The sequence below is a fragment of the Sorex araneus genome, chromosome 3 (assembly GCF_027595985.1).
Source record: "Sorex araneus isolate mSorAra2 chromosome 3, mSorAra2.pri, whole genome shotgun sequence".
Taxonomy (NCBI): Eukaryota; Metazoa; Chordata; class Mammalia; order Eulipotyphla; family Soricidae; genus Sorex; species Sorex araneus.
The window spans coordinates 141,490,061-141,503,906 of NC_073304.1; the positions used below are offsets into that span (position 1 = coordinate 141,490,061).

Genomic DNA, 13,846 nt, shown 5'->3' on the forward strand with positions numbered 1-13,846 from the left:
ATACTGGTTTTTTTTGTGGTGGTGGAATATGGGCACTGGTGAAAGGACGGGTGTTTGAGCATTGTATAACTGAGACATAAGCCTGAGAAGTTTGTAACTTTCCACATGGTGATTCAATAAAATAAATTAAAAAAAAGAATATAGGCATAGTTTTATAATGGACGAGTAAATGGTTAAATAACAAATGGTTAAATTAATAAACCTAATTTCAAAATAAAAATCAAAAACTAAAATCTTTTGGTTTCTTTAGCCTGATTTTGGTACCCTAGTATGTAGCTAGACGAGTAAGGAGAGACTGCTAAAATCTCGGGGCTGAGTGTAATAGAGATGTTACTGGTGCCCGCTCGAGCAAATCTATGAACAACGAGATGACAGTGATACAGTGATACAGTATGCAGCTGAATGACTTGATGGCCTGAAGGTGCCCAAAAACAATTGAGGGGGGGTGCAGGCTGGGAGCATCTGGCAGTGTTCAGAACTTACTCCTCCATCTGTGCTTAGAAATTACTCCTAGAGGTCTTGGGGGACCATATGGGATGCCAGGGATCAAACCCGGGTCAGCAAGGCAAGTTGAGGGTCTGAGGTCCGGGGGGCTGTATAGCCTGGACCATCTGAGAGAGGAGTGGCAATTCCGCACTCTGCCCAGCAGAGGGAGAGCATCGCCGCTGCGGTTGCCTAGCAACTCGCGGCCCGGAAGAAGTTCCGAGCCGGTCCGCCCGCTTACCAGGCCACTTCCGGCAGGGCGGGCGACTGGTCGCAGCCCGCCGGCTCGGGAGGCGACTGCAAGATGACCACGCTCCGGGCCTTTACGTGCGACGACCTGTTCCGCTTCAACAACATGTGAGTCGGGCGCGTGCGGCCGTGAGTGGCCGCGGCGGGGTCGCGCGCCCGCCCGGGGCGCAGCCGTCAGGGACCCGGCTGGGGCCTGCAGCCTCGGGCCTCCAGCCTCCGGGAGACCGGGCGCGGGGCGGGCGGGCAGCTGCGCGGCGAGGAGGGACTGCGCCAGGTGTGGCTCTGACTGGTGAGGAGGGACGGCGCGGGTGTCTGACTGGTGAGGAGGGACGGCGCGGTGTCTCTGACTGTGGGGATGAGGGAGCGACAGAGCGCGGTGTGGTTCTGACTGTGGGGATGAGGGAGCGACAGAGCGCGGTGTCTCTGACTGTGGGGATGAGGACGGGACGGTCGTGTGCTCTGACTGGGATAGGGAGGGCCAGCGAGGTATGCGCCGACTGTGGTGAGGAGGGTGCGACAGCGCGTGGTACGACAGCGATGGCGCGCTGTGGCTTGACCGCGGCGAGGAGGGACGCGGGGGGGCGACGGCCCGGCCACAGGCACCAGAGCTGGGTCTGCCTCGCAGGGACATCGCGCCGCTGTCAGCCTGGGACGGGGGGCAGGGGGCCCAACAGCCTCTCGAGTCTGTGAGCCGGAGCGTCAGCCTCATTTTATTATTAAAATTGTATAAAGTAGTCCACATTGGATTACATTTAATATTAAGCACCGATCCCGCCACCGATTCTCCGTGTTTCCATCCCGAGCCCGTGTTGTTAGGAAAGACCGCTGAGCCCGGCTCGGGCCGTGACAAAGCCACGCGCCGAGCCCAGGAGACGTGCCCGTGGCAGGCGCGGGGAAGCGAGGACTCGGACCCGAGACCCGCTCAGAGCAGGATGGAGACATCGGCTTCTGTCCGGGACGTTTCAGAAATGCAGGCTCTCCGTGCTGGAGTCTGAAGCCCGGGCCCGCCAAGCTTCCCGAGTCGGTAGCAGCCGTTGCGGGGTCTCCTTAGCTACAGAGGGTCCTGGAGGGCTTAGCTTTGAGAGGTCTGGACCTGGGACAGGACTGTGAGCCCGCGAAAAAGGCAAGGAAAGACCTAGGAAAGGACGTGATTTTATATAGAAGTAAGGAAGGAGGATTGCATTTGTTACATTTCCAGTAAATAAATTAGATTTCAAAACTCATCTGGCTCTTCAGAATATGCCAGTTAGGGGCTCCCCCCTTTCCCATATTCTCCTGTTTCTCACTTTGATTTGGACACTTTGGTAGAGAACTCTGAGGGTCAACTGTTGGATAACGGTGATGAAGGAGAAACGAAGCAATGGAGGAAGAAATATTGCAATTTAACAAAACTTTTACTTTTGGAAAAATATTTGTGTGCCTCATATGCTAATGCTGGAGACACAGTAAGTGAACAAAAGGTAGATACCTTTATGAAACTTAGAGGGAAAAACAAAGGAAGAATCACAGTATAGAATTTAGTAGCACTGTCACTGTAGCATTGTTGTCCCATTGTTCATCGATTTGCTTGAGCGGGCACCAGTAACGTCTCCATCGTGAGACTTGTTGTTACTGTTTTTGGCATATGAAATACTCCACGGGAAGCTTGCCAGGCTCTGCCGTGTGAGTGGGATACTCTCGGTAGCTTGCCAGGCTCTCCAAGGAGAGACGGAGGAATCAAACCTGGGTTGATTGCGTGCAAGGCAAACACCTTACCCACTGTGCTATCACTCCAGCCCATAGATTTTAGTATTTGGTACAAAAGAAAGTCTGGACTAAAGCCTCAGGGTTAACACTAGGTGGATGGTCTTAAAAGCAGAGGTAGTATGGATGGATACCTGTTGTTTCAGTGAGCTGGAATGCATGGGGGCTGCGGGAGGGCTCAGAACGATGGTGGGGCTCAAAAACTGGATAAGGAGAGCATTTTAAATGAAGGGAGTGGGCAGTGGGCCCCTGAGCACAGAGCCAGGAGTAAGTTTTGAGTTTCATTGGGTATGGCCCCAAAACGTAAAAAAAAAAGGGGGGGGGGAGTCATTGCATTTCTTTGCATGATGTAGATTTCATGAAAAAAATTCTGCAAGTGTATTTAAGGGTGAGATGATTTTGTAGTGGTGAGAGTTATGCAGGGAAATAATGTATTCATGCAAAAATAGCTGAAGTGCTCAAAAGGTTCAAATATAAGTTCTGAAATATAAATTATAGCCTTTATTTATATGAAACATAAATTATAGCCTTTATTGTATACTGTGTTGCATATTTGAAAGTTACTAAGTGCATATGTCTTAAGAACTTTCATCATAAAGGGAGAATTATAGCTATAGGGTGACAGATTTACTGTGATCACACTGCAGTATTTACAAATATAGTATTATTTTGTGTGCCTGAAACTAATGGCACATATCCGTTATATTTTCATTTAAAAGGCTCTTCTTATCACGTAAAAATATCTAACCTTAATATCAGTAGCTGTTAACCAATTAAACATAAGTTCTCTGGAGGCTGGAGCAGTAGCACAGTGGGTAGGGTGTTTGCCTTGTACGCGGCCAACCCGGGTTCTATTCCCAGCATCCCATATGGTCCCCTGAGCACCGCCAGGAGTAATTCCTGAGTGTGCAGCCAGGAGTAACCCCTGTGCTATATGCATCGCCAGATGTGACCCAAAAAGCAAAAAAGAAACCCCGTAAGTTCTCTGGAGTCATTAATAATTTTTAAGTGTCAAGAAGTCTTATAAGTTTGAGAACTGTTGTAAAGCATGCAATACATCAGTTGGGCGTTGTTTAGGATTCCAGATAAGACTTTGTATGGATGCCCAAGAGGAAAAGTGAAGACAGCATGAGTTGAGGATGGAAAATAGTGGTTCTGCAGAATGGAAAACTAACACCCAGGAACAGTAGAGATAAGTACCAGGAGGATTACTCCACGGCTTAGAAGACGGCCTTGCATGCTGGGGGAAAAGGCAGCGCAGATAGAGAAGGGACCACCAAGTAAAGGGTGGTAGGAGGGCCCGTTCGGGATGGGAGATACGGGTTGAAAGTACATTATAGACCAAACATGATAGCCACTTAATACCTCTGTTGCAAACCACAATACCCAAAGGGGAGAGAGAGCAAAAGGAAATGCCCTGCCACAGAGGCGGGGTGGGGTGGGGTGAGGACGGGGTGGAGGTGGTAGGAGGGATGCTGGGACCATTGGTGGTGGAAAATGGGCACTGCTGGAGGGATGGGCACTCGACCATTATATGACTGAAATTTAAGCACGAAAGTTTGTAAGTCTGTAACTGTACCTCATGGTGATTCACTAATAAAAATTTAAAAAAAAAAGAAAATAGTGGTTCTGTTCATTGAAGAAGAAACTGGGACTTCGTGGTCTTTGCAGATGAATAGGAAAGACATGTTCTCAGAGTCTCTGAAGGAGATGCTGACAAGGTTGGCATTGAGTAGCACCTGTCAGGCCTGGGAGGCTTTCTCCAGCCTGGAAGTAGAGGACTGGAGAAGTGGGGAAGGAAAGGTGGGTATGTAGAAGAGGGGAGCAGCCACCAGGCTGTGAGGGAGCCCATGTTCAGTGGGTAGTGGAGAGGAGAAAGGATTTGTTGCACAAGATCAGGGGTGGAGATCACAGGGCAAGTTTGATTTACAGCTTATATGAAGTGTGAGCCAGGACTGTGATACAGATTCATTAGCTATAAAGTTATGTGGTAACGAAGCAGTCAAATGAAAGTGTATGGCTGTCTTTCTGGTCATTGTACTGCCTGCTGGGTCACTAGGTAATTTAAGCCATCTCGTTAGCCCTAAAGTTGGTTTTAAGGTTGTGGATTTAGCACCTTTTGTTTTCATTGTTGCATTTTTAGTTTTAATGGGTTTAGTTAAATTAGTTCTGTAAACACAGATTATTGATATTTCTTTTGTTTCTTTCCAGTAACTTGGATCCACTTACAGAAACTGTATCCTTTAAAAAAAAAAAATTAAATGAAAACTAAAATATAGGAACTAAAGGGATAATAGGAGTTGAAAAACACTGCCTTGCATGTCATGAAACACCAACCTGGAAACAAAAATGGTCAGAAATCTGCCCGATAAACTTCTAATTAGAATGGCCTCATCTAAATTGTAAGTCAAGCACCTGGATCTACCTTATTCCTAAGTAAGTCTCATTGTACTTAACAAAGTAGGTTCTTCAATACAGTGGGTTGTTCTTATCAACCACCAGCCCTTAATAAGGAATTGAGGGCACGTGGTTGGTCAGTAACCTCACACCAGGACAATGGACAGGAAGGTGAAGTTTATTTATTTTTTCTTTTTTTGCCATTTTGGGTCACTCCTGGTGGTGCTTAGGGGACCATATGGGATGCTGGGATTTGAACCCAAGTCAGTCTTGTGCAAGGCAAACGCCCTACCCGCTGTGCTATTGCTCCAGCCCCAGGAAGATGAAGGTACTTTCTCTTTCTAGGGAAGTACCATGTCACTCCTATGGAATTTTATTGACCAGATTCATGGAAAAGTTATCTAGCTATAACAGACTTTAGTTTGTCATAAGTCATGTGCAGTAAAACCAAATCAAGATGCTATGTGTGACCTATAATGAACTGGTATTAAAAGCAATGGTAAAACCCAGTATTGAACTGAGCTTACTGTGATGGGGGAACAGTTGAGAGGGAGATAACTCCTGTGAGGGGTATAGTGTGGGAGCATCGTATGCATGAACTTCTATCTGTATAAATCATGGTGCCTAAAATACAACAAAAGAGCCCCCCCCCCCCATGGTGATAAGAATGAGATGAGAGGGACAGTCACAGAAATCACTAATATAAACTGTTGGCAATCTTTCTAAATGATTACACTTTGGCAATGTAAATCCATTTCTTGGAAGCTGAATGTAGTAGGAAATAGAGGCAGTTAAAGTCAGAGGTTGGCAAACATTAAGTGTATGGCTTGCTGCCTGGTTTTATAAATATAACAATTTTATGGAGGAGCATTGTGCTATTTACATATTATGTAGGACTTTGTTCATGTTTTCAGCTTGAGTAGTCTAAGAGTGACTGTATAGGCTATACCGCTTAGAAGATTTGTTTTCCAGTCCTTTACAGAAGTGTTAGTAAACTCTAGTTATGTCTTTGAAAATATTAGATTTATAAATAAAAATGTGGATGACAGTCACACAATAAGGAAATGGTAAGTTATATTGTAGTCACTATAAATTATGCTGTATTCATGAGGGATCTGAAAAGTTACTTGAGAAATGAAAAAGAACCCAGATCTCCCCTGTCAGAAGATAGGATTATCTGTCACACAATCATATTATGCAGCAGTTAAAAGTAACTGGTCTCTATTCCAGGCCTTACTGGTTCCAGGGTGCATCTAGAGACTTCTTTTAGCTGAAAGGATGTGCTAAGATGTATGTCAGTGGCTGGATGGTAGGAAGCTGGTCGGCCTAAATGCTATAGTTATGCTTGGAGAGTACTCAGAATAATGGCTATCTTTCAAAAGAAGAATTCAATACTGTCTAGGGTTCCTAGGATTTTTTCCATCCCCCACTAATCTATGATTAATAGTATCTCCTGATCAGCAAGCTTACATCAAAAAGTAATTTAGAAATGTACATGTTAACCTCACGGCGATTCACTAATATTTTTTTTTAAAAAAAGAGAAATGTACATGTTAATAAAGATATTGAGGGTGGATGAGTTGAAGTAATGAGCAAATTATCCAGGTATTCACTCAAGTTAGTGTTTCTCCACATCACTAGAAATGGAGAATTTGAATCAGTGGAGGGGGAAAAAACATGTAATTGTTGTATTACCTCTCAGTATATAATTTTTTTTTTTTTTTGCTTTTTGGGTCACACCCGGCAATGCATAGGGGTTACCTCCTGGCTTTGCACTCAGGAGTTATTCCTGGCGGTGCTCAGGGGACCATATGGGATGCTGGGAATCAAACCCCGGTCAGCGCACGTGCAAGGCAAACGCCCTACCCGCTGTGCTACCACTCCAGCCCCGTATATAATTTTTAAAGTTATTTTCTGAAATCCAGTGCTGGTGCTTAAGTAAGGACAAGTCATTAATTTTCCAGTGTAATTACAGAAAAATTAAAGTACCGAGTATCTACTATTGTGTCAAGCACCAGGGATAGAATAAACATTGACAGCTGTGACTAAAAGGACATACTAATTCAACAAGACTATCAGGTAGCAAGTGCTATGCAGTGATTTAGACAGTGTGATCTGTAGGAAGAGGCAGCTTTAGCGGCCTGATTTTCTGCACCTTTCGTATTGTCTCCATTCACATCTGAGGTATATGTTTGTGCAGCTGTGTTAGGAATTAGTGCTGTCCAAAGACATCATACTTATTTAGGCCTGGGAACTAAAGCATATCTTTCTTCAGAGTACCCGTGACTTTATGAAGAACTTGTTAGTCTCTGTTACTTCTCAGACTCCTTAACAAGCTCGACATAGTATGGGATTCCTTTTTACTTACAGTATCTCGCCCACTGGCCAGAGTACTTCATTGTTGCAGAGGCTCCTGGTGGAGAGTTAATGGGTTACAGTAAGTATAATACAACTGACACTTTTTTTGATTGGCAGTTAATAAAGGTTTTATGATTGATTTCAACTGACTTCTTTTAGATTGATAGAATTGGAAAGCTAATCGCAATGCCTATCATTTTATTCCTCTCCAATTGTTTCTACAGATCTTTCTTGTCTTAGGGAGTGTGTTAGGGCCAGGGATACAACAGTCTACCAGACAGATATGGTTTCCATCATCTTGAATATTTCATTATATATTTATGTTTAATCTTAACATGGTTTATTTGGCACATAATGTACAGATTGTAGCTTATTTGGATTAGTAACATTACTAATCAAAATCTGAACTATAGATTGTTTCAGTTTTGTATACATGCATGCCTACACATACAACCAAATGTAGACTAAAAAATGCATAATATGGGTCTGTGTTCAAATTTAGTGGTTTCAGCTTAACCTTCTTTTAGCTTTTTTCTACTTCTGATTCAGCTAGATCTAACATTGTACTTATAAGTGACATTCAAACAAGAGCACTACTAACCATTTTCGCTAGATAACTTAAGAAGTACCTGAAATGAAAACTTTGTCATTGTCATTTGTTCCTTTATGATCAAATGTCCCAAACTAATGAAACATTTCTGGGAAGCTGTGCGCTTATTAATCATGGAATAAAATCTTGTTGCAGTTATGGGTAAGGCGGAAGGGTCAGTCGCCAGGGAGGAATGGCATGGCCACGTCACAGCTCTTTCTGTTGCCCCCGAGTTCCGACGCCTTGGTTTGGCTGCAAAACTTATGGAGTTATTAGAGGAGATTTCAGAAAGGTGAGATCCTTTATTTTAAAAACCTATTTCTTTAAATACCATTTGTTCTCTTTCTCTTGATAAACATTTATAAACATTTTTTTCCTTCAGGCTAAATATTATGCTTTATAGTTTACAGGAGGGCTGGAGCGATACCACAGCGGGTAAGTTGTTTTGCCTTATATGTGGCTGACCAAGGTCCGATTCCTCCGTCCCTCTTGGAGAGCCTGGCAAGCTACACATGGTGTATTCGATATGCCAAAAACAGTAGCAAGTCTCACAATGGAGATGTTACAGGTGCCCGCTCGAGCAAATCGATGAACAACCAGAAGATAGTGCTACAGACAGTGATAGTTTATAGGAATTGCATTTTCAGTGTGTAACAGTCCTCATAGCAGTTCTTTCACTATTCAGAATGAGTCTGCTCTCCTTGTTTTGCCAATGAGGTAAATGCAGGCAAAGTGAGTGGTTTGTCAGAGGTTTTTAAAGCTATTTATTGGTAGAATTGAAGACTAGGCCTTAAGGTTTCTTTTAGTATCCTCACCTCTGGAACATAAGTTTCCAAATTCTCTATCAGCAATGTCTAGATTCAGAGCATCTCTGAGTTCGTTTTTATAATGCCCTATGACAAAAGAAAATAGTTCGTTCTTAAGCAGTTGTGTCTTAACTGCTAAAAGAAAAATAATTTTACTTGTTAAATGATTGGTTACCTACTAATGGGATATGTACACATTGGGAGACTACATGGGTCTTCAAACTGTTGGAAACAAACCAGATACAACCACATGCATTCCTGTTTTGCTGCTGTTTTTTTGTTTTTGTTGTTTGCTTGACTTATTTTGTATTGAATCATAAATGCCTGAAAGTGTATCTAGGACAGGAAACACACACTTGGAAGGGTTCTTAGTGTTCTGCACATCAGTAGATTTGATAAAGCTATGTTTTGTTGTTATTCTTGTTTTGGGGTCATACCTGGCAGTATTTAGGGATTAGCCCTAGCTCTGCACTCAGGGATCCCTCCTGGCAGTGTTTGGGGGACCATATGGGTTGCTGGGATTAAACCCAGGTCAGCAGTGTGCAAGCAAGGCAAGGGCCCTACCCACAGTACTGTCACTCTGACCCCTGATAAAGCTAAGTTTTAAAGAAGTAATCATGACCTGAAAAAAGGCTCTGAGTCAAGTTGTAGGAAAGAGGAACTTAATTCATTGAGAGAAGAAATAGAGTTAGTTAATCAAAAGGAAGTCAACTCTTAGTCCATAAGGATTCTAAAACTCCCTAAACTGAACAAGATACTTATTTTTGTATGATTGTCACTGTCCTCTTGTTCATCGATTTGCTCAAGCAGGCACCAGTAACGTCTCCATTGTGAGACTTGCTCTTACTGTTTTTGGCATATCGAATATGTCACGGGTAGCTTGCCAGGCTCTGCCATGCGGGCGAGATACTCTCGGTAACTTGCTGGGCCTTCTGAGAGGGATGGAGGAATCAAACCCAGGTCGGCTGTATGTAAGGCAAACGCCCTACCCGCTGTGCTATCAATGATTATATTATAAATGATTATCATTTATAATTTATTAATGACATACTTTAAGAAAAAGTATTGTTACTGTGTGGCCAGTATGAGTTCGCTCTCTGGCATCCCGTATAGCCCTGTGAGCACTGCCAGGTGTGGACCAAATTAAAAAATAAACACACACCAAATCTTTCCACAATGAAAACTATCGTTTCTCTGGCAAATTTTATAAAATCTTAAAGAAATAATGACTGTAAATTTACTTTCATATTCAAAAAAAGAAAAAAAAAAGAGGGAACCTTTCTCACCTTTTTTTTGGGGGGGGAGGAGGAATAAAATCAGTGTTAGTGGTATGCAAGGTAAGCGCTACCCCCTGCACTATCTCTTGCAGGAGAAGCAGACATAGTACAATAAAAGACATATTTAGAGACTAAACATACTTTAATGGTATAAAACTATAACCTGCAAGACCTGAGAATGTTTAGAATAGTTAAGCAAAGTTGAAGTTGGTATAAAATTTAATTGTATTTCTGTAGCAGTAAAATTTAGAAAAAGATGCTAAGTGGTATCAAAGTATATCAAGGACTTAGAAAAAAAGAAAAATGGTTCAGGATATCTCTAAAATTTATCTCTAAGAAGTATCTTTAAAATCTATTTAGAGAACTACAGTTGGGAGGAGGAAAACAGTAAGAACAGAATTCATAAAAAGAACAATTAAGTACTATAGAGAGAGAGATTTAAGTAGCCAATAAAGTCAAATTAGAAATGCCCATTAAATTTGCTCTGAGACACCACTGCACTGTAAGTCTTTTAAAAATAAAAATATCTGATGAGCTAAGTGCTGTGGGCATAGCCTTGATCACATGGTGTAAAGTATTGTAAACAGGCTGGGAGATAGGCAGTATCTAATAAGCTGAAGATGTGCATACCCCATCTCTATATATCTGTAATCTGTATTGTGCCACGAGAACCACAAGAATATTTATAAACAGTACAGTTTGTAGTAAAAATTGGAAATATTTGTTCATAGGCCTTACATGGAGCCCGCAGTATGTATCTATACACTGGAATATTAAAGTGAAGATGAAAAAGTCACACTGATGCTAACTTAAATAATACAAATCAAGGCAAATTACTCACGTATACACAGTGTAATTCAACACAGTGCATTCATCAACAGGATCAACTGAATCAGGTGGTGGAGACTTCAGGAATGAGACCAGTGTCCTCTCTAGCTATTGCTGGGTCATGGCCACACTGGAATTTTGCTCCAGTCTTTATATAAATGACTGAAATGATTGCATGACTGGCAAAATGAACTTGCCAATTTCTATGATGTAAGCCTAGTAACAGAATTTTTAAAATGCTTATATTTTTTATGAAGACCTGTGTTTTTGAAATGTTAGTATCAAAGCAGAAAGTCATCTTTTTATACTGTAAGATAATTATCTTCAGTAATCAAAATTGATAAGCTCTAAGTCCCTCTCACTGAAATTTCTTAGGGATTTTTTAGGGATTCTAACATTTGCTGTTTGTTTGTTTATTCTTTCCCTTAAAAGAAAGGGTGGATTTTTTGTGGATCTCTTTGTACGAGTTTCTAACCAAGTTGCAGTGAACATGTACAAGCAGCTGGGCTACAGCGTGTACAGGACTGTCATCGAGTACTATTCAGCCAGCAATGGCGAGCCTGATGAGGATGCTTACGGTAAGCTCCTGGGAGAGCATCTCTAAGAGGAAGTGGAAACATTCAGATTCTTCCTACACACTGAAAAATTCTGCTTTTAAATAAGTTCAATAAATTATATTGCTTGGACTTAAATTTTGAGGTCAATTTCTTTTAACCTGCCTTTTCCAAACTTACTTAACTAGTGGTGAATTTCTACTAATCACTATTTTATCCCATTTCAGACATTATGTTATTTCACTAAGATTCTGTTGAAAGATCATTTCTATGAGATGAAATCCCAACTGAGAGTTCTTTAGCATCTGATGTATTTGTGAATGGGAATTTTACTTTAGAAACTTTAAATTTGATTTACGTGTTTTGATATTTGGGCATTTACATTCAACTTTGTTCTCTAACAGATATGAGGAAAGCCCTTTCCAGGGACACTGAGAAGAAATCCATCATACCATTACCTCATCCTGTGAGGCCTGAAGATATTGAATAACCATGGGCAGTGGTTCTTAGGCTGATGTTCCAAATATTTTATGGACAGTGTTATTCTCATTGGATGATCGTGGAGCTCTGTTAGGAAAAAGTAATCAATTAGTTCTTAAAGACTTAAGGAAAACATAGGTTATAAACTTACTATGTCTCGGTTCTAATTAACAATATTATACCTACTATAGCTGTTCACTGAAATAAAAATTTATTCAGAAAGGCAGCTAGGTCAGAAGGGAAACATTCCACTATCATGGTTCATGATATTTACTCTATGCTAGGGGAAAAAAATTGCTCCAATCTCAGTTCTGGGCTTGAGAACCACTGCTGCATATATAGACTTTATTTTGTATTGATCTGTTAGAGCTTTAAAAGCATATATGAAATGTATAATCTAAGATGTATAATAAAATGCATTGTTGACTCAATGTTTTGTGGATGTTTGGTTTCAAAATGATTTGAATGAAGATCATAATTTAGAATATTTCTCTTAAATCTTCATTTATATGCCAAGCATTTTTTTAATGCTTACTTGAAACAATCCTTTCCCAGCATATATGTAAGCATCCTTTCTTGTGCAGTTCTTTCTAGTTTCTTTGCAGGTCTTCCTAGTTTCTATTCATATTGCAAGACCTGAGTATTTACCTTATTCTGAAATATTTTGCTTAAAATCCTCTCAGGGTCAAGGAATAGTACAGCAGGTAGGTGCTTGCCTTGCATGCGGCCTACCCAGTTTCAGTCCCCACCACCGCGTATGTTCTCCCAGTATTGCCGGGAGCTGATCTCTGAGTTAGCCTCGAGGCCACTTGAAATGGCCTCCAAACTAAACTAAATGTTGGTGTTTTTTTTTAAAAAAGGAGAAACTTAGTTTTGCCCACACCCTGAATTTCTAAATTAAGGTCGTTATCACTGTATCATAGGTAATATGATGGTAATATCTTGGAAGAAACAGGGCACACTTGGCAGTGGTGCCAGCAGTGGGGCTTAGGGGCCCTGAATGCATAGGATCACTCCAGCCCTCTGAGCCATGTTCCTGGCTCCCAATACAGTGTATGTGAAAACATATTTTCATGTGTAGTTCTCATCACCTGTAACACCTGAAAATACTAGTGAGCAAACAAGATAAAACCCATGGAAATGGTTATTCCCAAGCTTTTACTTCTGAAAGGATCTATTTTGATGGAGTTGAAGGTGAACAACTGATCCTTTATGTTCTCCAAGATAATTTTATACTGGAATGTGCTAGAAATTTGTTTATGTTGAGAACATGGTCATTGATTTCATAACTGCTGCACTTTACTAGATACCTCAATAACAACACTCTTGGATACATAATGGGACCATTTAAAAAAACTCAAGTAGCGAGGTGAAAAAGTTTTGATCTTTTGAAATTTATATCCTCACTTTTCTGGTTTTTGTCTAGTTATGTCCTCACACTATTGTATTTTCAAGATACAATCTAATAACACTGGGTGAGTTTATCTTCAAATTTATTAATTAATTTGCAATTGGCCTTTGAGGCAGAAAACATTCTTGAAGATGCAGTTTGGGCTGTGAGCAAAGTAAGGGAAAAAAAAGAATAGTCCTGTTAAATGCAAGTCAAGTTAAAGGAAGTAATCCCTCAGATCAGTTAAGGCAAATCATTTCTGCTTGAGAACATGAGCACTGCTTCAGTGAATAAGCTTTCATCCTTGTGCTACTTTTCACATGTTTTAAAACCAAGGCAAGTATGTGTCAACCCTCAGGGTAGACACGTCTACAACACAATGGGAGATGAATATTGGTATTTTAGTAGAAATGATTCTGTAGCTATTATGCTTGGAAACAAATGGATTGTTATTGGTAATTAAATGTACCAAAGGCTCTACCCAATCTAAGTATAAAGAAATTTTATTAACAAAACAGTGTTTGGTTTTTAATATTTATTTGAGCATGGGATGAAAATGAAAATTTTTTCACAGCATGTATGTTAGCAATTCTCAAACCATTAGAACTAGTTTTGAAAACATTACAACATAATCAAAATTCAAATTTCTTGGTGAAAGAAAAAAAGACCTTGTTTAGAAATAGTTATTTTCC

General features: G+C 41.0%; 1 protein-coding gene across 1 annotated transcript; it reads left to right on the forward strand.

Annotated features, from left to right (window-relative positions):
• The first annotated feature begins 707 nt into the window (after window positions 1-707).
• Window positions 708-12,195, forward strand: NAA20 (N-alpha-acetyltransferase 20, NatB catalytic subunit). The gene is made up of 6 exons (XM_004614410.2): window positions 708-840; window positions 4,687-4,711; window positions 7,219-7,309; window positions 7,976-8,111; window positions 11,163-11,308; window positions 11,689-12,195. Exons 1-6 carry the CDS (start codon window positions 788-790, stop codon window positions 11,772-11,774), a joined length of 537 nt encoding a protein of 178 aa, XP_004614467.1. The 5' UTR covers window positions 708-787; the 3' UTR covers window positions 11,775-12,195.
• The last annotated feature ends 1,651 nt before the right edge of the window (window positions 12,196-13,846 follow it).